At 38.0% G+C, this 23,626-nt stretch overlaps 1 protein-coding gene across 4 annotated transcripts in view; it reads right to left on the bottom strand.

Moving 5' to 3' along the window:
• Positions 1 to 2,853: 2,853 nt before the first annotated feature.
• The window catches only part of LOC105459124, a 39,008-nt gene continuing 18,235 nt past the window's right edge, over positions 2,854 to 23,626 (bottom strand). Inside the window, exons 1-7 of one of the 4 annotated variants that reach the window (XM_011704885.1) lie at positions 15,177 to 16,133; positions 7,619 to 9,099; positions 7,302 to 7,397; positions 7,068 to 7,197; positions 6,828 to 6,982; positions 6,640 to 6,741; positions 2,854 to 6,258 (exon numbers count right to left, since the gene is read on the bottom strand). In XM_011704885.1, coding sequence (XP_011703187.1) covers positions 3,883 to 6,258; positions 6,640 to 6,741; positions 6,828 to 6,982; positions 7,068 to 7,197; positions 7,302 to 7,397; positions 7,619 to 9,064 — 4,305 coding nt within the window. In that variant the 5' untranslated portion in view covers positions 9,065 to 9,099; positions 15,177 to 16,133 and the 3' untranslated portion in view covers positions 2,854 to 3,882. The other 3 variants (XM_011704884.1, XM_011704886.1, XM_011704883.1) reach the window with 3 other exon arrangements.

Below are 23,626 nucleotides of genomic sequence, written 5' to 3'. Positions count from 1 at the left end.
GGGGTAAAGGGGCATTTGCCCCTCCCCCTCTGGAATCAGACGAGTACCAAAAAATTTAAAATTTGCTCTCATTTTTACTTCTTATTTAAAAAAATAAATATGTTTGTTAAATGTGAGAGAGCTAAAGTACAACACAACGTTCGAACATTTACTCCTCGGGGTTCGTACTAAAAATTTGGATCAAACCCCCCCCCCCTCTAGAAAAAATCCTGCGGACGCCCTTGAAAGCAGTCTAACTGCTGTACTAGAAAATTTAGGACTGTCAAATGGCAGGATAGAATTATTTTGTTCCCGTATGGATGATTATTTTGCGCGATCTACTTCTTTCCGAAGACATATATTTACGAAATATTTTGATAATGATGGTAAATAGTAACTGCAATGTTACCTGATGTGATTTTTTGTATTATTATAAAGACAATAATTTTATTCGGAGCGTCGTACACAAATCATGAAAAAAACAAGAGGTAGACACATCGGCATTAAAATAGTATTAAATCTTTGAATTTATAGAACAGATAAATTAGCGGAAAGAAGAAAAAAAAGAGTAATTAGAAAGTTTTAATCCCGTGTCACAGACCAAGTATTAGAACCGTGAGAATTAGAAACAGAGAGATACACACACACACACACAGTTTGTGTAGATTTCACATATCGGAATCTTGTTCGCGACCATATATATAAATGAACATTTTATTTTCACAAAAAAAATTTAGGAGATACGAATGTAAGACACTATCGATGCTTCCTTAATTAGTACATACAATATTTGTATTTTTATCATTTTCTAGATTTTTTATTATTTTGAATATACGCGCAATACATAATAAATAATAAAATTTATTTATTGCTTAAATGGAATAAAATTTCAAAAATTTTGTTTTAAAAAATAGTTGAAAAAATTAAATAAGTGATTAATATTTTGCTAGCGAGCTGTTGTATCTTATCTGCAGTGTCATATACCCGTACTCTATCTAGCGATCTTAGAAAAATTCTTTCTGTGCAGACATGTACACATATAAGTGCTAGGACAATTAATACAGCGATAAAATAGTACCTGTACACTGACCATATTGATGGTTTGCCTCTATATATATATATATATATATATATATATATATATATATATGGATGTTAAGTTTCGAATTCTCGATTCTTACGTATTTGAAATTAACATAGCGAAGGTGTAGGGAGACAGTAACGACTGTTTATTCCTTCAACTATCCCTCGGATCTATATGGACTGTAATTAATTACTCTTTTAAAGGCATCACTAATATATTTATATTATCTTTCTCGCATTTTTTCAGTTAAGTGCAAATAAGATTTAGAAAATTAAAAACACTGGTTACGTCAAATTGAAGCAGATATTCAATAAAATTTTCAAAATTCCATCAATATTTTTCTCAGAATTCCCTGAGAATACATTAAGATTTTTAAGTTGCGAATCCTACACTCTGTGATTACTATTTGCACATTTTGCTCAATTATTAGTTAAAACGTTATCGAAAAAAAGGTTTTTCTTTATTATGTCAATATCTATTTTAGGCTACAAGAATCTCAATATCAAAATGAAGATTTATATTTCTGGTTTTTCCAAAATCACGGATTCAAAGAAAAACGTCACTCGTAATGATTCAATAAGGATCCAAGGGATAAAAGATCGAGCACATGCACGTACGACTTACCATTATTTTCGATCAAGAAGATGATTAAATAACACACGTACGTTACATTTCGCATATAACAGAGAGATACAAAATATTTTGAGAGGCAAATTCGTGAATTACATAAGATGGATAAAAAGAGAGAGAGAGATATATATGTATATATATATATATACATACATACACACATACACACACATATATATACATACATAAACAAATATATTTAATAAAATTCCTTGACATATATATATATATTGTAAATTCGGAGAGATATTAATTAATCTATAATAGGATGGATTTCGATAATTTTGTTAATTAGCCGGTGATATTGAAAGAATACGAATTACCGATATATCAGTAGTTAGTAACCAAAGCCATAGCGACAAATAGATAATGAACGCAATGAATGAATAAAATTATTCTTACAACTGGAAATTTTAGGGAAGCGATAAAAAAAAAAGATATAACGTGTTATAACGTACAGAAATGTTAGAAATAAGGAGCTTCTACTATGTAAAATTTTCACTAAATGTTACTTCGTTAGGATATTTACGCTCACGTAATTATTTATTTAAAGAATACTGCATATAATGCTATTCCTTAAGAATTACCAAGCGACAGATAGCGGAAACTGAACGATGAAAGAGCATTCTTGTTATATTGCCAGAAACTCGTTGTGAAAGACATGAACGTTAATTTATTCTTTATAGTTGAGATCTATGTATTAACGAGAAGTATTAGGGGAGAAGAGCATAGGAGTTTCGTATAAATATTAATTGGAACTGTACTAGCAGCTAAGTCTTGTAATTACGAAAAGCTGTATATAATGTGTATAACGTATTATACATATATGTTACTTTTGCGTTCGCGAAATTTTCGTTTTAGTCATTTTTTATATAAATGCAGCATTGTGAGAATAATTTATAATTATAAACATATTTAATTTACCTGTATCTATAAAAGCAACTAGCCAAACTTCTGTAAATAGACCGTCTCATAATAAAACTATCTAAGGAAAGATATGTAGATACTTACCTAAAAATTTTTATATCCCGAGCGTACTGACTTTGTTCGAAATGAATGAGAAATTCAAAAGTGAATAACAAATTTTCATATGTATAACCTTAACATTATTACAATGTAAGGTATAAACTGTACATTTTTACGTGTAAAAACAAATAACATATTTTAAATACATTCTTTTATTGTCAATGTTTTAAGTATCGAATTAATATGACAACGTAAGTAGTCACAATTACATCGGAAGATAATAATAGAAAATAGTTGAAAATAAAACTCGTTTGGATGATACAAAAACACTTTCATTTTTAAATTCTCTCTTCAACTATTGTTTAATTGATGACTTTTTCAATCAAATACAACATTAAATGGCTTTATAAATGCTTCGTTTAATTAAAAACTGTTCCTTTTTTTATATAACATATAAGTAATATCAAACAATACTTAATATACAACAGTCTATAGGTGAATATTAATTTTTTTATGTTCCTATGACAATAACATAAACGTGAACGTGGATGCGCCTTTCTTATCTATGCACGCATCTATACATTAAAATATGAATTTATTATAAAATAGTGGTATCACGTTATGTCAAAGTTATTCTTCAGGCACATGTGAAAAACATTAAAATAGGACTCCAATTAGCTTTCCAACATGACGGCACAATGATAATATGAACAAAGCGAAGCAAACGTTTTTACTTTCATTTATCGATGCAAAAAAATATTAGAATATCAAAATAGAGATATTAAAGGATTATTTTTATTTATATTTTATCAAAGAATAACTCTTGATAGTATATATTGAATAAATTATTCTTTCTTAATTTGTTTTAGCTAAAATAACTTTTTTCTATAATGTATACGTTTTTCAGTCAAATTATTTCTATTTTTTATTTTCAATCGTTACAAAATTTCTTTGCGATATAAAAATAGAAATAGAAATTTCCTAGCTATTATTCTTACATTATTACGAGATGATTCAAAAGCAAGCCAGAGTCATCATTTGCATACTAACTTTTGTATAACATTTATGATTAAAAAATTTATTCAAAATACATTGTGCTTCTCTAGTTTTGACAAGAATATTTGCTTCACTTTTATCCACACGATTTACGCCGATTATGACTCGAGATTTCTATTGACTTTTGACACGTAATCTTAACCCCGTAGGACATTCACAAATACAGATCACGTCTCGATATGGCCTTGCAATTGACCTACTATCTTCCGTACCCAACCAGTTTGGCTTTGTCCTGCAGAAACATCGTCTCTATCCACCTCGATATTCCGATTACAATCATTCGATGAACCATCCTGATGTGTCACATTCACCAATCTCGCGGTAACCCTGGTCTCCGAATTACTAGTAACGTGTCCCCTTGCCAAAAGCGACTTTATTTTCAAGTAATCCGGCTTCTGCGCAACGCTTGGCTTGTACTTGGTCGACGAGATGTCTTGTTTCTTTCTAGCAGGTACCGGCGGTGCAATTTTGGTCTTCGCAGTCGGCGTTGCTGTTGTCATCATCGTCGTCCTCGTCCTCGTTGTCGTCGCCGGCGTCGACTGTCGTATCACGATTACCTCATCGACATCGCTGAATATTGCACTGTCCCGAAACGCCTCGTCCACATCAGCGTCCGCGTAATTTTCGATAGTCTCAAAGCTCCTCTCATAGAAGCTATCCGTTTCGCTCTCGTGACGCTCTGTGTCTCTGTTGCTATCTGTCTCTTCTTCGCAGTCTCTCCTCTTCCCCGACTCGGCAATATTCTCGGACTGATTAATGTCAACGGAGGAGGAGTGCGCGCGTTTGCTCTCGAACAGAATCCTCGGGTCGGCATAATCCGACTGAGCAATTCTAGCACCCAGACTGGAACTGCCTTGCTTGTAGTAGAGTTGAGGTACCCGTTGATTATTCGAGTAACCTGTCAGCTCCTCCACGTCCGAGGACGGTGGTTCTTTCGCGTGCTGTTTCGTTTGCTTCGTTCGCCTCTTTGGATACTTGCCTCCGGAGCTCAGCGAGCGGAAGTAGCGTGTCCGCTCGACCTCGTCGTTGCATTCAAGCGTCTCCGTGCTCATGGTATTTCTCAGACGGCCCTGCAAACGACTGCCCGCCTTGAAGACATTCCGGAAAATCGTGCTGCCACTGCCGTTCGCTCGATAGATCTTGTGATCTGGATGAATATTCGCACTGTCACTAGCAGATATGGATCGCACGTCGGAGTAAGTGTCGTCAGTCAATCGTGTGTCCTCCAACGAGCAGAAGAAAGTTGACGTGCTGGAACTTGTCGAGACGGTGGGCATTGGAAACTTGGCAATTCTACCTTCCGGCTGACACGACGATGCATACCTCTCCATGTCCTCTAAATTGATCTCCGCCGGTTTGTCGGACGCGATCGTGAACGGCCGCTCGCTCATCGGCTTACCGTCTCGTTGCAAGAAGCGCGACTTGGTCACGCACGTCGGTTGGGAGTTTGGACTGATTTGGAAGCTGCGCGGCAGTGAACCACATTTAGGCGGGGAAGTGGGCAGATCTTCGCACAGCTTGGTAAGCCAAACGGCAGGCCGTGTGGGACTATCGTTGCCGTCGACATCGCCCTTCACTGTCTGCAGTCCTTCCCAAACGTGCTGCAGATTATCATAGTTGCCGAAGCCCTTGGACTCAGCATCTTCGGCAATATTCGCGTCACTTCTCTCGTCGTCGTTACATTCTTTCGATCCATCCTTTTCGATCCATTCTGTCTTTACAGAATTGATAGAATTGATCTCCTTTTGCTCTACTGCCCGATGATTTAACGCTGCCGGAGATGCAATGGTTTCCTCGTTGTCAGTCGACGTTGAATTCTCGCGGATACGCAGCGCCGTCTTGATTACCTTGCTGTCGGTGACGATGCTCTGTCGTTTGAACGCTTCGAAAAGAGCTCGCTTCTCGTGCAACTGATTCGTCTTACCGTTATGCGCGATCGTTTCCGTCGATTTCTGACTGTGAGTAGTCTTTAAGTTATCATAAAGGAGTTGCAGCGGTTGTTGGTTCTCCCGAGCCGGTGCCGAGGATAATAAATTCCACGCGTTGTTCGTCCTGTTCAGTCGCTGCTCCCGATGTATCGCTCGAGCACGTCCCAATCTATTATTGTTATTATTGTTGTGGCTGGTCGAGCTGGTGAGATAATTAGCGTTCTCCGAATCACTTTCATCCGACGTGTCTGCTGAGATACGTTTGTTGAAGCGCTGTTGTCGCACGTTGATAATGCTGTTGGTCCGCTGTTTCTCCAGCAGTTTTTGAAATTCTTGATTCTGCATGAGAATGTGACTGACAATCTCTTCCACCGTTTGCGTTGGATTAGCTTGTTGTTCGTTATTGTCTTTGGCTTCGACCGGTGGCGAAGAAGTCAACGTTGCCATTTGATTCTCCTCGTTAGAGTTATGAATCTCGGCTGCTTCTTCAGTCTCGATCATAGTAGATTGAACATCATTAGCAGTAGCTTCCTTTTGCTCCTCGTCCGAATGGTTAAGACACACGTACGACTGGAAGCCTGGCTCGGATTTTCGTCTCCAACCGGTAAATCGATCCTAAATGCAGATTTGTCAAAATTATATATTTCGTTGCTTTTCGCATGATAAATTGTTATATTTTTAAACAGATTTTTAAAAACAAATCTAATAATTTGTACATTCAATAATTTCTATGGTGATTAATGATTGTCAAATAATAATTTTTTGTAATTTTAAAACATTTTTTATTTTTATTTATACTATAATAGCTTAAAAAAAATATCAAAGTTAACAAAGTGAAACGAAAGAATAGTAAGAATTAAAAGGATATAAAATAATTAAAAGAATCAAAATTTAAAAAATTGGAATTAATAAAACGTATAATTTAAAAAGTAAATTAATAGTTTAATAAATAGAAATAATTTTTTAGAAAACGCATTATAATACACACACACTTACCTTAACTTTTGAAGCGCGTATATCCGAAGACCTGTTAAAAGTTGGCTCCCTGGAGTCATTAACGTCCTCATTGTCATTTTTGCAGGACGATGCAGGTGAATCCTAATGACGAAAGGAAAATTTGTAAAATTTTGTTTTACAAAAAGAGAAAGCAAAGAAAAAAAAGAGAAAAATTCTCTAGAATTCACCTCCATTGTAGTATCAGATTTCCTGCCGCCCTTCTTAAACTTTTGTCTCAGACTAGTTTCAGATCTACGTCTCTCCTTTTCCTGTTTGCGTTTTTCCAAATATTCCGGAGGGGCAGAGTGTTTCTTTGCCGAGCCTCTATCTGTCAACGCGTCATCTATTTGAAATATCAAATGCATTAGTTTTCGATCGATTTCGTGAATTAAAAGTAAATATTCGACATGTTAAATTGTCATTTGTACCTTCTTGTTGCGTTTGACCCAATTGTAACACTAATTGTCTCGCATGCGACGGTATAACCGCATTATAATTCTCTAATATCACTCTCTTTATTTGTAAGGTCCATTCTCTTTTTTGTTCTAAATTACGTGCCTGTGAAAGACGTAGATAGATACGACTATTAAATGAGAATACAATCTTTGCATATACATTTAAGGCCTGCTTTTCAATCAGTAAGATATCTCAATGACACTTACTTGTAATGTGTACTGCAACCGAGGATTATCAAAAGGTATTACGTGAAAGCTAAGTGGCTCTCCTGGGATACTTTCAATTAGCATTAGATTTGAACACTAGAAGCACAAGAAAATAAATAAAGTACTTTATGTACATATACAATTATATTTATTTTTTAAAGGACTAGTAATTAAATATGTGTAAAATATGTTTGAGAAATCAAAATAACTTTAACAAAATTTTCAAATATCCATCACATTAAACGAAGAACATGATATAAATAATTTTTAAAAGGTCGTATAAAGAAGAAGCAAAAAATTGTGATAAAAAATCGTACCATAATATGAGCTTTGTAGACAAGAAGGCCATCCTCCTTCTTCTTCGTTAGAAGAAGCATTCGATCAAAGAGGAAGGCGTGCCTCGGAGCCTTGGCTCCTCGCATCCTAAATCGACCCTCTGCGATCAATTCGCCGCTTGTAGTTAGGTCTGGTCCCATCCAACCGTACAGAAGCGATTGAATTTCTTGAACGCGTACGGCGTGCTCATGTCGTCTCTTCATAGCATTAATGTGTTGTGCAATGCCAGTCATCGCGGCAAGCGCAGCCTCGATGGCACTTGTACCTTCAGCCTCATTTTCTCTCAAATCACAATCGGCGCCATACTCCTTTGATAAATTCTCCAGGAGCAAGTGATATTTAAGGATCCTTTGGACAGGCTTCAAAAGGAAGGATCCGAGCGGCAGCGCGTGCCTCAGGGCCGTTTGTCGTTCGCGGAAGGAGGACGCGATTTCCTCCCGGCTCATTAAATCGGTCAGCACTGAGACCGTCCTTGGATAATTGGTGCAGTACTCGGTATACACTTTGAATCCCGAATTATGCTTAATGAATGTATTCGCAACGCAAACGGGATCGAGACCGCATTTCTCTATCTCCCACAGAAATTCTCTATTAAACTCGAAGATATCCTCGATATTGCTAAACAGATCGCCGAGGTGCAATCGACGTGCGAACGACGGTGGATTGTCTCTCCAGAATATGAGATAGCCTTGAATAACTTGACGCAAATGCTCGACATATATCGCCTCCGTGTCCACGATTTCAAGGAGCACCCTCTCGACGGGATTACGATGCGGATCGCAGTAGCGTGGCCTACGGCATAGAGGGTCCTCTTCAGCGCTGTCCCTTCTTTGTCCGTTGTCGTCGTTCAAGACCCGACAGCTAGCTTCTGAAACCGTCACGACTCCACTGTCCGCGGAACCCTGGGAGCTGGCGCAAGTATCAGCGAGAGATTCAACGGATGCCAAGTAGGGATTGGTAGCGCAGGTGTTGCCCTGATTGCTACAGCTACTGGAAGACGTGCTCGACGCGATAGAACTTCCCGAGAGAGGTCTGCCGCCGTTCCTGCGTCGCTTATTGTACCTGAGCGGAGTGGTGAGACCGTTGGTCTCCCGCCTCTCATATATCGACTTGCCAGTGGTTTCCCCGTTTCCCTCGTGCTCCAACGCCATTGCTGGGATGACTGTCTCCAACATGGTATTATTGATGGCATCCGTAACGACCTCGTCGTCGTACTCGCCTTCCAGTTCCTTACTCTTCGGCATGTCCTGGTGTACAGGCTTGGCCAAATCGCCGTTTGTGCAGAGCTGACCGAACACGGAGCTACGATGGGCAACCGGTACCATGCTCAGACGCTTCTGCAGGACTGCGGATATGCCGCAGGACGATGATAGGACCACGCGATCGCCTTCGTAACCATTGCTGCGACGCGCCAACTCGTCAAACATGCCCAACAGTTGCGGAACTAAATCCGTACTGGTGCCTAAAAACGAAAAAACCCATCTTGATTAAGAGATATGTGAGAGTTGTGTTATTAAATATCAATGAAATTTAATTATTAGATTCAGCGCAATAATTATATCAGATATATAATTAACAATACTTTTGTTATAAATAATATATCTACGATTTCAAGGCGATTCCTTAAGTTTTTTTTAATTGCTTAGCATATTTGCCAACACAATTTATTTCGAACTTAATTCTCTTTAAGTAAATATTTCTTCTAACAGACTCGATATGTTTCCTGATGTTTCATTACATGATTTGTCATACGAATTTTTTCACTCGGTTCACTCGTTCGAGCTCGTCGTAAATCAGCAATATTATAACAATTGGCAATACAGACGCTTCTGACAGAGAGAATGCCAGTGGAGGAAATACACAGACGAAATCTATTCTTATTAACATTAATAATAACCTTCAATTCACGCGAGAAAGACAATGACTTCGCGTGAAAATGCTGTCAACTGCACTTTCTTTCGTGTAACAATCAATCATTCCCGAGGGTATTAAAAGATTCTGAGAAGACCGCCTGGAAATTACCGTGCCTTCCTGGCACTCAACTTAATTCACCGAATGCAATAATTAATAAATGATCTCACGCGAATCGTAATTGCCATGGCAACGTAATGAAAATTAATTTTTCTCACTCTACGCCACATAACACATCAAAGAAATTAAATTTTGCGCGTCTCAACATGCGTGTCTCACTGTATATATAATAACGAATATTTTTAAACACACTTGTGTATTTTATATGATATCTTTTCAGCTACGCGGATAAATTTTGAATTGACGTATTTTTGAAAGTCGTCACATAACTATTCTTAGGCAATTATTTTTACACAAATATGTGTTTTATATATATTATTCAATATATAAACCAATCAAGATATATCGAGATATTAAAAACTTTTCGAAATTATTTATGAAATCCTCGTATATGTACATGTTTCAACATTTAATGGCACTTGCAAAATTTTTACTGTTTTTCTTTAGAAATCTCGTTTTCAGTATTATATAATTATCGTTTGATATAAATTTCTTCAAAAAAGCAAAAGCGATCGTGAAATTATCAAAGATTATGTTATTGTGCGTTAGAATATATAATGTTTTACGGGACACCCTATAGGCATACAAAACAGTAAGAAATTAATTAGTACTCATATATTCCCGTTTATATCAAACCAATAAATTTACACGAGGTAACAGGATGCTCCTATTGACATATATCCGCGATATTTCATAAATCATTAAAAATCGTCGATAAGAAATATCGTTGCTGCCGTTGGCTGCGTTTATCGTTAATGCGATCGCCTCCAATTAACTCGCTACCCGTTTATCGGCGCTAAAAGATTGGCGGACAGCTTGCGTCGCGATCCGATTACACGCACACAGACAAAAAACACGATGTAATTACACAAATATGCACACATATGCATATAGGCTCACGAATGCTGATATTTTTGTGTATGTATAGAGTAGTCCCAAGCTTATATAGTCTTATTTTTTAATAGTCAGGTTCTGTGACAAATATGAGGAAAGAGAGAAAAAGAGAAAAGAAATTATTGTTTAACGAGAGTATCGAATGGCAGATTTAAATCTGTGATTAAAAATCGATGATTAAAAACTGACTGCTTTCCTTCTTCGTGTCGAGACGTCTATCGAAGGAGTGACGCATTAAAAAAAAATAGAACAAATCCAAAAACACTCTGTGTACATAAATCGCGCATTAAAAAAAAAAACAAATCCAAAAACACTGTGTACCTAAATCGCGCCCCATCGTTCGACCGACCGTCGCGCGTCGTAAATGCGGTTACATCTCGCGATTTCGCTCTCCCGTGCACACGTGTGTGGAAGTATAGTCGATCGTGCACGGCAAAACAAACGAGCGGGACGGTGGTTTCCAATTTCCGCGGCGGCAGACGTGAAATCAACGTCCGTACCGCGCGGGTACCGGTCGCGGTGTGCGTGACCGTGCATTTACGCGCGCGCTGCACCCGCGGTACCGCCGCGCCGCTTGAGATTTCTCTATGGTCACCCACGGAGTTGCCACTGCAGCGTGAATATACACCCAGTCGGACCGACTCTAAGCCCTTAATTCGCCGTGTCTTTCTCCCTCCGGATTTACAAGTCGCAATATCATCTCGACTGTCGCAGTCTCTCGACTTTTGCCTCCTAATGCACGTGGCTGGAACGCTTCTCTAATAATAGGACAAGCTACAAGCTTTCATCCGTGCGACCCAGCTACCTCGTCTCATCCATTCACACTTGGATATATATTGCGCTTTATTTAGTAATTTTACAAAAAGAAGATATTTCTTTAATTATTTATCATACACTTTACTGACTAAAAAATTTTCGACGTTAGAAGCGTAAGAGGAAAATGTCTGGTGCCTATATAATCAAATTTTTACAGAAGAATTTATTATTATAGAGCGCGCTGTTGAAATTTGAGACTCTTACGAAATATCCTCCTGCATATTGTTTTGAGAACAGGGAAACTGTTTCAGTTTAGTTTCACCAACGAACACGCGCGCGATACATTTTAACATAACACATAAATACGAATGACATAAAACGGATTTTTCACGGAGAAAATAACAGCGTTTTATTTGTGGTCTTCCGGCGTGTGAAGAAGCTTAAGGGTTTACGAGCGAACACTTTGATCTTCGAGTTATTATGTCTATGCCTGTGTGTTCTCGTCCTAAGGTTCGAACGTGTCAGTTCTTAAAATGTACCGCCGTCATGGTCGAATTCTCTTGAAATGTATATACGATCAAAAATAATATCTTACAAATGCTGATCATTAAACATTTTATAATAAAAATAAATTTAAAAATACCACTGTATGACAAAATTATGTTAAGGAATAGTATTATGTCAGAGAATTTAGAACAATATGGTAACTGGGAAACATTTTCCATATTAGCTGTAACTGGACCATCGATATTTGGGATGGCAGTAACAATTAAGCAATTATTCAAAGGAAATAAATTGATAAAGAGATAAAAGGAGAATGTGTAAAAGAAAAAAAAGAAAAAGAAAACAGACAGAGAGAGAGAGAGAGAGAGAGAGAGAGAGAGAGAGAGAGAAAGAGAGACAAATTCTAAAAATGAAAAAGAAATGGCGTTCAGTTATTGAGAAAATTTTCAAGTGCTTTCGGCACCGCGGGCATGCCTGCATGCCAACACGTTCCTATGAATCATGATTCCGCATAGGCGTGGACATGCGCTTGCATTTGCGTCCGACGAAAGGCTACAACGGACTCGCCGCATAAATCTGCATTGCGAATGAGAGACGGGGGCATTTCTGTGAGAGGACAACTCGCAGCAAGTCGATAATTCCTTTACGTAGCAATACTCAACTAACGTTTCGCGGCGAATTAGGGTCAATTGCACCGACGGCATCTCCGGTCAATTAACTCTAACGATTTCCTGTTTCCTTGGGGAATATTTAGCTACGTCAAAGATTTAGCTAACATTATTTATGCTAACCAAGGCCAATAAAAGAGATTCAGTCAAATCAATGTAATTTAATTAGCGCCATGAAAATTACTAATTAAATATCAAAATTTTGCCAATAAAATATCTTGTTTAATATAAAAATAATTAAGTAATATTTCGGAAATTCCTTTTAACATTTATTGTTGTAGGTTTTCTAGCAGCAACTTTCCTATAAATATCTACTAATATCTATTTAAATGTTAGACATTTATATTTATTGTTAATGATACTTTTCAGTAATAATATTATAACTATTATATTAATATTATCAATGTCCTTTCTCCGAATATTCGATAAGATTGAAAGACACGTCGCTAAAGGCGATAGTTACCGTTAACTGGCTGATATCCAAAGTTCGGGAAAGCATGGGAAGAAGGCACAGGCCTGTAATTGTATCGCGTCCCGCGAATTCTCGGCGAGCGTGCTGCTCTGGAAACCGATCACGCGTAGTAACGTGCGGTACGTTCTGTTCGGAAAATCGCGCCGCGAGAGCAGCCTGCAGTCAGAAAGGAAATCGGGAGAAGAGCCGCAACATTTTATGCACCTCACGTAGCCGCAACGACAAGTGCAAGGACCGCATGTGTCGCGGCCGCTGCGAGCCGCTGCACCCCGGAATTCCAGAGTGGCTCTTCCTTTTGTGGCTGTTATCTCTGTTCCCAGAGATATACCCGGAAATACACTAACGTTCCAGGAGGTGTACATTCCAAGGCGCGCTCGGAAGCAACCCCGCCAAAGATAAAAACGGACGCATGAAGATAACGAGTGAAGGGACTCGTCGACAATAATATACCTACCGTCAAGTGCATGTTACAAGTAGATAAAAGATAACGAATGATCGACAAGCTAAATTTTATATGTCTCGTAATATGGAATTTATACCAAGTCACCAATAAATTTAGAAAAAAAGCTGATTTAAAATATAAAACGGTAATAAAAGAATTAACTATAATAATAACTTCAATAAATAAATAGATTTATGCGTTTTGTTTGAGAGGTGACATGTCAGAGCAGACATTTTTCAATATAAAATATTCTATCTCCGAATCTTTGGGAAAATAATATTTTCATATTCGGATATTCACCATTTCCGCTTTCAGATCGCTTTCGCGATCCTCGCTTGATTGTGCAAATCTTGCAACATCGCGATACAATGAGATAATGAGGTACAGCAAATGAGACAGAGCAAATAGCGCTGCCCTGCTAATATTTGATCTGAGATAACACAAATCAAAACTCGCACAAACGCTTTATTTTCAAACGAATATCGGAAGATTCAATTAAATCGATGATCCCGAGTAATATCTGAATGCCCGTTCAATTAAAAAATTAAATCACATTTTATCTTATGTGCACTAACGTTGTAGTATCTTCATCAGTTATTCGGAGTATACAAATAGAACTATGCGACTCTTGCACTGTCTTATCATTCTCAAAACATTGACTAGCTTTGTTAACTTAAGAAACTCTCCCAAAATTTTTTCATTCTACTTGATATTCATTAAACTAGAATCAATTTTTGTTTAACAAGAAAATTTCATTAAATTTGTGGATTTATACAAATCAAAATTATTAATTATTATATACATACATAATAGTTATATTCACTAATAACTTGCCAAAGATTCAGTATTTCTCATTCACATCGCAGATTTAAATAACACGCGCGTTAATAGACAATTTTACGTAAAGTTAATATCTAGCTAATAGTAAGCTAGTTAATATCTGAAAAATGAGTATTTCTTAACGAATATTTTATTTGCGTTTTTCTTTGACGGAACGACGACAGAATTGTTAAAATTGTTTCTATTAAGTCAGTAAGCTTAGAGAGATTTACAAAAGCCACAGACTCGATAAATATTTATACAGTCGCCCACGATTGATTATCTTCAGGATTATCGTCAGGTGCATCGAGCAGTCTATCTCCGATAAGTGATTTCTGGGTAACGCGTACGACGTCGAGTTGTCGTCGTAAAAACTGATGGAAGAAATATTTTACGTTCAGCACCTGAATAAACTTTTCTAATAAAAGTGACGATGTCTGAAACGCACTCTCCCCACTGTATCCTAAAGTCACGCGAGGAAAACATTAGATTACTCAGCGAATTTGAGAAATTCGTGCGAAACGGAAACCTAAATATCTTGTCTTGACATTAGAATATGTGCATAATATGTATTCCTCCCAAAGATCGCAACGAGAGAAACGAGATAGCTCCTAATGTACGTTTCTTCTAAGGCACACGAAATATTTTACGAGCACACAGCAACAATAATAATTACATAATACAATGTGCGACCAGTTTTACAAAATAAGCAATGTTTTCGGAATTGTTCTTGGGATAAATATCGATTGGCCTATAGAATTGCAAATATCAAGCGAGAAATAATTAATAAATCAAATGAAATAGAAAATAATGACTCATCTACACAGGCAAACTATAAAGATTTAATTCTGTAAAAGTATCTAGATTTTGACCAAAAACTGGAAAAACGATTAACATCTCTAATACATTTCATGTGGACGATAGGTATCCTGATGCGAATGACAATAACTTACTCCTGTTTCACTTTCACCCTTGGACCGTTAATGGCCTTATCGTTTCATCACCCGGCCGGTCACGCACCGCCTCGTTTTAATCCGTTCGTTTCTGCGTTGATCACTCGTAGCAAATCGTTGAAACGATCGTCAATCGTCCCATTCGCGTGAACTTCCGTTAATTTCCGCGCGACACGCCTGAACCGGAATACACAAAGCGGTCGCTCTTCGAGAAAATCCGTTTCTCCGTAACGATTGTACCGTCACGTTCACGTGACATCATGAGTAATGCCAGGATCTTACGCTCTTCGCGAAACAAGGAGCATACATTAGGAGTTTTCAGCCTCGTAACACAATTAAATCCAGCACAAGATATTGCGAATCACATAGAGTAAAATAAACGGCAGAATTAATGTCTCAAAATTATATTTGAACCACTGTCGAAAAGTATCTCTCTCGATGTAAGTACCTAAATAAAGGTACCTAAATCGCGTGGGCAGTGAATGCGTGTTCGAATTCCTCGCCCTTGCGCACACGTCACACCGATACGCGTGATAAGGGAGATAAGTAAGAGTCGCTGTTTTCCTATCGTTCGTCAATTATCGATCGATAGTTGGAACGTGTTCCACCGTTCGAAGATGTGCCGCACGGGTAAAAAGAGAGAAGGAAAGACGCGCGACATCGCCACGAGTTGGTCTCAGTCGTCAGGTAGATAGACATAGGCTGAGCGACGAGCAGCCTTCGCTGCTTGAGCAACAGGTAGATACTGGCGGCGAGAGGCGATCGAGGATGGGAACGGAGCGAGTGTGCCAACTCTCGGATGGACGGCCACGGGATCGAAATGCCTGGATGCCAGAGCGACTCGTTAAGTCGGCGTCCACAACGGAGCTAGGAAGGCGGAGCGGGTGTCGGATCGCGATAAGCGCCCGTCGAGCGCATTCCTATCTGTCGTCCTACGTCGCCGGATAATCGCGTCGAATAACCGACATTTATTGACAGTCGCGAGTGTGACTCGGCTCGGGAATTAGAGGTGTGGTAATTGCAGCGCCGGCGTGATTATCTATACGCGATAGAACGCGATGGGAAATTCAACGTCGGAACGTCGCGATATGCGGAGAACGTGTACATTGTTTTGTCGCGTGGTGGGGTTACATTATCGCGATAGTCGAAAGACTTCTCTCGTTTAAGATCCATCAAGAATCACACATACGAAACGTGTGTGAAACTAATATTATAAATATAACATAAAAGGGAGAGAAAGGTTTTATTATGAAATAATTATTTTTGCATAAATAGAGAGAGAGAGAGAGAGAGAGAGACTCTTATTTCTGTCATATTAATAAAATATGAATTCCGTTTTTTAAGGGCGATTAAATGAGAAAAATGAAAAAGGCGTATTAAGCAACTCCACGTAATATGGAGACTAACACGTTAAGCCAAAAACGACAATTGCATAATATGTTTATGGTATGGTTGCATGTCGATCTGATTAAAAACTTGAGTATTGAAACGTTATATTAATATATCATGGATCAATGTACAACAGAACATCTGCAAAGTAATTTATCACTGATGAATTTTCGATAATTTAATCTTGCGTGTATAATAAATGCAATGACTGATATGTTAAGAAATATGTAGCATTAACTTATCATAATAGAACGAGATAAATTTATCATAAACTTATTTATTATTTTTTATTAAATAATCGATTGATTGCATACAATAAACTTTGAAAAATAAGTAATAATGATTCTCTCGCCGAATATGTAATAGAAATTAATATTCAGCTATAATTCATAGATTATGAATAAATGATTATATGATCTATGAGTTATTTATCGAAATTGTAGCAACTTTGCTGTTCTCTCTTATCTTTTAAATTAAATATCGATTAAATTTTAAATAAAATACTGGATTTTAATAATTGAATATCTTTTTTTAATCTCTAATTGTTTGTTGATTGAATTTATTCCAAATTTCAGTTTTTTTAAAATGTGTTTTCAAAGAGATTTTATAATTGATTCTTATTTTAAGCAAAGATACACTCTATAATTTTATCTTCTCTCGTCACAAAATTATGTTAATTTTTATATTAACTTTCTTTTTAAAATCGGAAACACATTAGATTCTCTCTCGAGTTTCAATCAGGTGCAGCGCGAATACAGAAACACTCCTTTGTGTGCGCAATTCGTTCAGAGATCATTACTTTTGTACAAAGAAGAACCGATATAAAATTATGAGCTAATTGTAATATTTTTTACTTAAAAAAATGTCCGTTTGCTTTATCAAAATCTATTAAAACATATATTAATACAATTTTTCTTTTTGCGGCTTAAACTAGGCGTGCTTTATCTTTTCCTTTTTTTTTAAAGATAATTTGATAAGCTTATAAGCTACGCCCTATTCCTAGGTGTGAAAGCTGCTTCAGTGCGTACGCGCGGGAGGTGGGAGGTTCAATCGTCGCAATGAATTACAACGAACCAGTCACTGAGAGTGACTCACCGAGTACTCTAACCACCGGCTGCTGCCGCTGGCCGCTGTCGCACGGCGCGCGTCACACGCCGATAAAAGACTCTCTCGCGGCTCTCCTTGCTCTGGAAAGAGGAATTTGAACCGCTCGAGAGGGAAGTGAATAACACGAACCGAGCATTAGGCGGATGCCAGGGGGTCCCGGACTCTCTACCCGCGCCCGCGCTCGCGCCCCGCGTCCAGCCTGGACCGGTTCGACGTTCGACCGCGAATTATATGAATCATCGAAATATCGTATCGGAGAGTCTATAAGCGCGCTAACGCTAGATTCCAAGTAAAATCAAGGGCCTAACGGTATCCTCGGGAAATACTGAGAGCACGTTTGTTCACGATTATAGCGATTATAGCAATGACGAGGGCACTTGCGCTAAGTGCATGATGGACTTGACGGTGAAATGATAAGCTGAATTTGTCCCCTATATTAGACACACTTTCGGAAAGTACATTGAAAACGAAAAGTTTCCACGGATAAAGCAAATCCATCATGAGAATATTGTGTATGTGTGACTCTTATTATCCGATCAAATAATCTCGGAAGAATTATCTTTAATATAAACGATCGCCTATCAAGTCTAAATTAGTCGCATAAATTGAGAATTCATATAAATTGACGGTAATCTATCGTATACAATAAAGAAAGTTAATATCTGAAAAAGAATCTTAAAAAATTTTTGTTTGCACTGGTTTAATAACATTGTAAACTATCATTACATATTGCGAAAAGATAATTTTTTATCCTGACTTTTATTTTGACTAATTGTAAAATTCATTTTATTGATTATTTTATTTTATTATTAAAGCGTTATTTGTTACTAGAGACTCCCAAAATTTGGACCAAAATGTCTAATAAATCTTGATCATTATTATTTAATTAATTAACAGATCCTGCGATTACTATTATATATTTTGCGTACTGGCATATTGCCAATCATTTTATTATCTCTGTTTTCATCTTCAATTGTAGAGATTTGAAGGACTATTTCAAGGAACAATTACTTCGATAGGTTTCGCATAAAGAACTCTATAAATATCTTTAAGCTGTTCCTGAACGATGCGTATCGTATAAATCTGCAGTCTCGCGCAAAGTTACCACGTAAATCATTTAAAATTATTAATATATCTCGGTGATCCCACGGTTTTCAGAATACAGCGAGTCGCACGTATGTATATACTACGTGTCTATGACGAGAAACGTATGTGGTATTCGCTAATTGACAGTCAAAGGGTAAACGCAGCAATTCGTAAACGGCGCGTGCGTCTGTTTGCTCAGCTCGACGCGGCATTAATTATGTTACAAGCGTACTGTTATATTTAGCGGCGTCGGGATACGCGTGCATCCGTACACGCACACGCGGGGATTTTCCGATGAACCGCTTCGCACGCGAATTCCTTGCCACGTACAACGCGAATATTTCATGCAACGCTCTCTTGCGCAGTCGAGGACACGCGGATGTCGTAAGAATCGCGCGTCTTTCGATCCGTTCAACACGATGTCATCCAAGTTACTCAAGGTTAAAGAAATGCATTCTCCCTCGAATTGAATGGCTCTTGCACGGAAATTTGCATCGCGGATTGAAGAACGAACTGCGAAACGGAGCTCGCAATTCTGTTGTAAAACCGGCAATTCTACAAATTCAATGTATGTTTGAGTCGAGAATGTTTCCACGTGTATTATATTATCTCGTATTCCCGCATTATATGATTACGAATCACCGAGAATGAACTAACAAATGCCGTGCTCAGTTTCGTTCGTTTTCATCGCGGAGAGTAAATCGACTTGCCGAAGGCTCCAAATTGAGTCTTATTATTTTCCATGCGCGGAAGCGCTTAAACTCAAGAGATCGATGCGTGTCGATGCACCGAGTATATGCAGTACGCGGCCCGATACCTTCTGTACCTTTCACTCCGACTCCGATAAGGAATTATATTTAAATCAACGACACGTAACGTCGCGCAGCTGGGAGGAATGAAGAAATCGCCACCGTGCGTTTATCGCGATTTATCCGCATTCGCGGAATGCGATATCGTAATTGCATTTATACAGAAGGACACACACTTCTCTCTCTCTCTCTCTCTCTCTCTCTCTCTCTCTCTCTCTCTCTTTCTCTCTCTCTCTCTTCGACATATATCCCCTCACTATTCAATTTTCCAGCTCGAGGAACACACATTTAACGACACGAAAGTACCGGAGCCATGAATTATCTTCTTTTATTCCTTATTTTTGCAATTATACGAAAACTGTGTGTTGTAAAAGCGGTGAGTAATCGTTCTGGAAGCAATCTTGTGTTTAAATGTCAGTGCTTCTGCTATTACTCTTGGCAACCAAAATAAAAGGACAGAACACTGACGGCAGCAACAAAGAATCGGAGTGCGTTTTCATCTCAATCTACGAATATCTAACATCGGAAACTTTCTCAGCGCGGAATGAAAATGCGCGGCGCCGTTCAAGAAGGCACGTGTGTTTGGCATTCAGTATCGTGCATTACTCATCTATACAGGGTGCTCCGAAAGGACACCGAGATTTCGTCTATCAATTCCTCGACTAAATTTCAAGTTGGTAATTTCGATAAAAAAATTATATCGGATACCCCTTTTTATATTTTATTTTATTCCGCATAATTCATATTTCCAATACCTTCTTATGGTTTTTATTTAACTATAAACCTGTCTTCCATAAAAAGAAAAAACTTTAATATATTTTATCTAAATAATTTCGATTAATTTAATAAAGGAAATATCAAATGCCTCTTATTTCGCTTATAATTTGAAAATTGTAACGCCATACTTGTCAATTTTTGAGCAATGACCTCTAATTGTTCAAAGAATCTGTGGCACAAAAGTTTACCGTCATCATTCTCAAACACTCCGTATATACAACTGTATAAGCATAAAACGTATACATAGGTAATATGGACGTACAATATCGCCATGTGAAAAGGCGGAATATATAATTATTAACCAGAGCCGAGGATCGCGTCAGTAGAGATGTTAATATCATGAAAGTGCATTTCTGCGAATCGTTCTCGATTTCTTTGCCGAGGCTAGGCACTCCATTAACCCAGAGACTGAACCGACAACGAATCGCGATCATTATCAAAGAGAGTCATTCAACCAAGTTCAGATACATATAAAACAGATATCGGATGCCAGAAGTACGCCTATACATACTCGGTGATGCGCGTGGGACAGCTACTGAACCAGTGGCGGCTGTTGACGCACCGGCCGAACGGAGCGCGGTATCAAATTGGTGATACAGATATCGTTAGCGTCGTAGGAAAATCAATGGCGCGGTTACGCGAAAATCATTTCTCCATCGAAAGGACATCGCCTCAACCTCCCCGGTGGTTTCCTTCTCCCGCAACGGAAAACTTTCTCGAGATGCAACGATCTCGCTCGCGCGCTCGCTCGTTCCTTCGTTCATTCGCCCGCTCGCGTCGCGGTGCGTATGTACATACAACGCATTCGCGGAAGGTCTATATATAGCGGCGCCGCCACAGATACGCGTCTGAGTTTAATGTTGCGACCGGGCCGAGAACTCGCGAGTTCGTAAGTAATTGCGGGCGTGAAATCCGGTTCGAGGCGGCGGCATTGCGCGAATACATGTTATTATCGGTGGCCGATCGGAAACTGGCCGGATAGAAGCTTTCATAAGCACACACGCGCACGCGACACCCATCGTCGTCGTCGTCGTCGTCGTCGTCGTCGTCGTCGTCCCGCAGGCAGATATGCCGGCCGGACGACGTGCCGGAACATCGAGTATACCGATGACTGGCTACTCCAGAAACTGGATTCGCGATTCGACGGAAAAAAGAATATTTGGGATCTTCAGCCGATCGCATGATGAGAACACTGGACAAGTCTCGAAATTTCTTTCGATGTTCTCGCGTAGATTATTCGGAGAAAACTATACCTCCAAGTTCAAAGTGATAAAGTTCTTCTTGAAATTTCATCCAAAGCATCTAATGCTAAAATCTTATAACAATCTATTGCGACGCCGCGTGCTATCGATATTCCTCAGGAAATGAGTAGGCTGAAATTTGTAATTTTTACATTGAAAAGGATTACGTAAAACTTTTCTCTGACTTTATATAAGACATTTTTAAAGCACAAACGTTTTATTCCTAATTATTATAACTAGTTGTTATAATGCGATTTTATTGATATTTCTAGAGAGAAATTATGAGGTGCATTGAGATAAATTAGAGCTCGAGAATAGCAAGGCGTTGAAGAGCAGTGCCGCTTGTAAGGAGATAAGAAAGTATCAAGGTCGATGTGATATCGTAGTTTTTATCGTAATTTATGCGAGAGAAGAAGGTATCGAATTTCCGTAAACATTTACATTTTATGTATTTGATATGGAGAGAAGTTGTACAAATATTTCCATCACATGTTTACTAAATTAACAAATGGATAAACCTGAGACCCTTTGATTAAGTCATTCCTATTCATATTTCCATCTTCAGCATGGAGATTCAGTAATAATTTAAAAATCAAAATTAAATGCACTGCTTTAATAAAAAAAAAAAAACTGTACTTTTTAGCAAATGTTCTCATTTTTTACATTTTGTATATTATTTAACTATTCTCTATTTATCGATAATGTGTAAATATAAAAAGCACTATTTTTCGTCACAGAAATATTATTTATGAGCGAATATGAAGAAAATAACAATTTAAATTAAAAAAATGTTAATTTATACTTTTCAATTAATTGAATCCGATATCAATTAGCTTCTTGAAATCATTATCTCTATTAAAGGACGACGAATAAGAAGATCACTATCCCACTAAACTGCTAGGTTGAAAGATCAAATACTGAGAAGATTGAAAGATAAGCAACTTGTCATAATAAAAACGCATATATTTAACGATGCTGTTTTAATCTTCTAATCGTACAAAAATGTCGCAATTCTCTCGGGAGCGATTTGGACGCTATAAATCTATCATTAGAATTCGTGTATCGGAAGCATTCGAGAAAAGGCACTCTCCGGGTCGTGTTCTAAAAATATATGCCAAATAAATCCTGATCATGCATCCGAAACGGGACCCCTCTTCGGCTGTGCATAGTGACCTCGCCGCAATTTGATCGTCAATTAACCCTTGTACTATCGAGAGGGGTCTGTCGAGACCCCAACAGCGAGGTTTCATTCATAACGTTTTTACGTATCGCACTCGACAGTGTCCATCATCTCTTTATTTCACTCAAGTAGAATCGTCAAGCAAATTCTAATATTCGCATTCCATTAAATAAACAACACGTCAAATATTATTATACATATAAGGGTGTTTATAATGTCAAAAATAAAAATAAATAATTATAGTTAATTAAAATTAAATAAAATACGCAAAATACGTTTGATTTATAAACAGCTGTATAAATATCACAAAATTATTAGTAATATTATTTATATATTTTTTTTATTTAAATGATAAATTAGATAGATGTTTCGTGTTTTATGAGCTTGTATAACTTTTGCATGTATAAAATATATGTAATACATATAAAAAAATATAAATAAATTATGTGTGTGTGTGTGTGTGTGTGTATGCGTAGAACCTATGCGGATTGTATTATACAAATTCAATTCGATTAGAAATAATGGGGATCAGATCTTAAAATTAGATCAGCTCTTAGATGCAACGCGGACCTTGCTCCCTCCCATAAAATGGAATTCACTCTGCGTAACACGCCGTACCGCTTGTGTTCGAAAGAAAGAAAAATGCACGCGGAATAATGCGTGCAGTAGGGGATGGCGCCAATCCGCATCCTCCCGCACCGCGCCACGCCGCTCCATGCCGCTCCTCGTCGCCGTCGTGACTCTCGACCAGCGGAGTAGCTACAATATTCGAGTTCTTATTCTTACGAGAGTGCCCCCCATATCTTTTTAATTTGTTTTTATCGATGTCACAAATAACCCATGTATCATTATTTCAAAATC

This window comes from Wasmannia auropunctata, unplaced genomic scaffold (genome assembly GCF_000956235.1).
Source record: "Wasmannia auropunctata unplaced genomic scaffold, wasmannia.A_1.0 LD334208.1, whole genome shotgun sequence".
NCBI lineage: Eukaryota > Metazoa > Arthropoda > Insecta > Hymenoptera > Formicidae > Wasmannia > Wasmannia auropunctata.
Note: the sequence above shows the minus strand (reverse complement) of the source record. Positions and strands in the feature narration are given on the sequence as shown.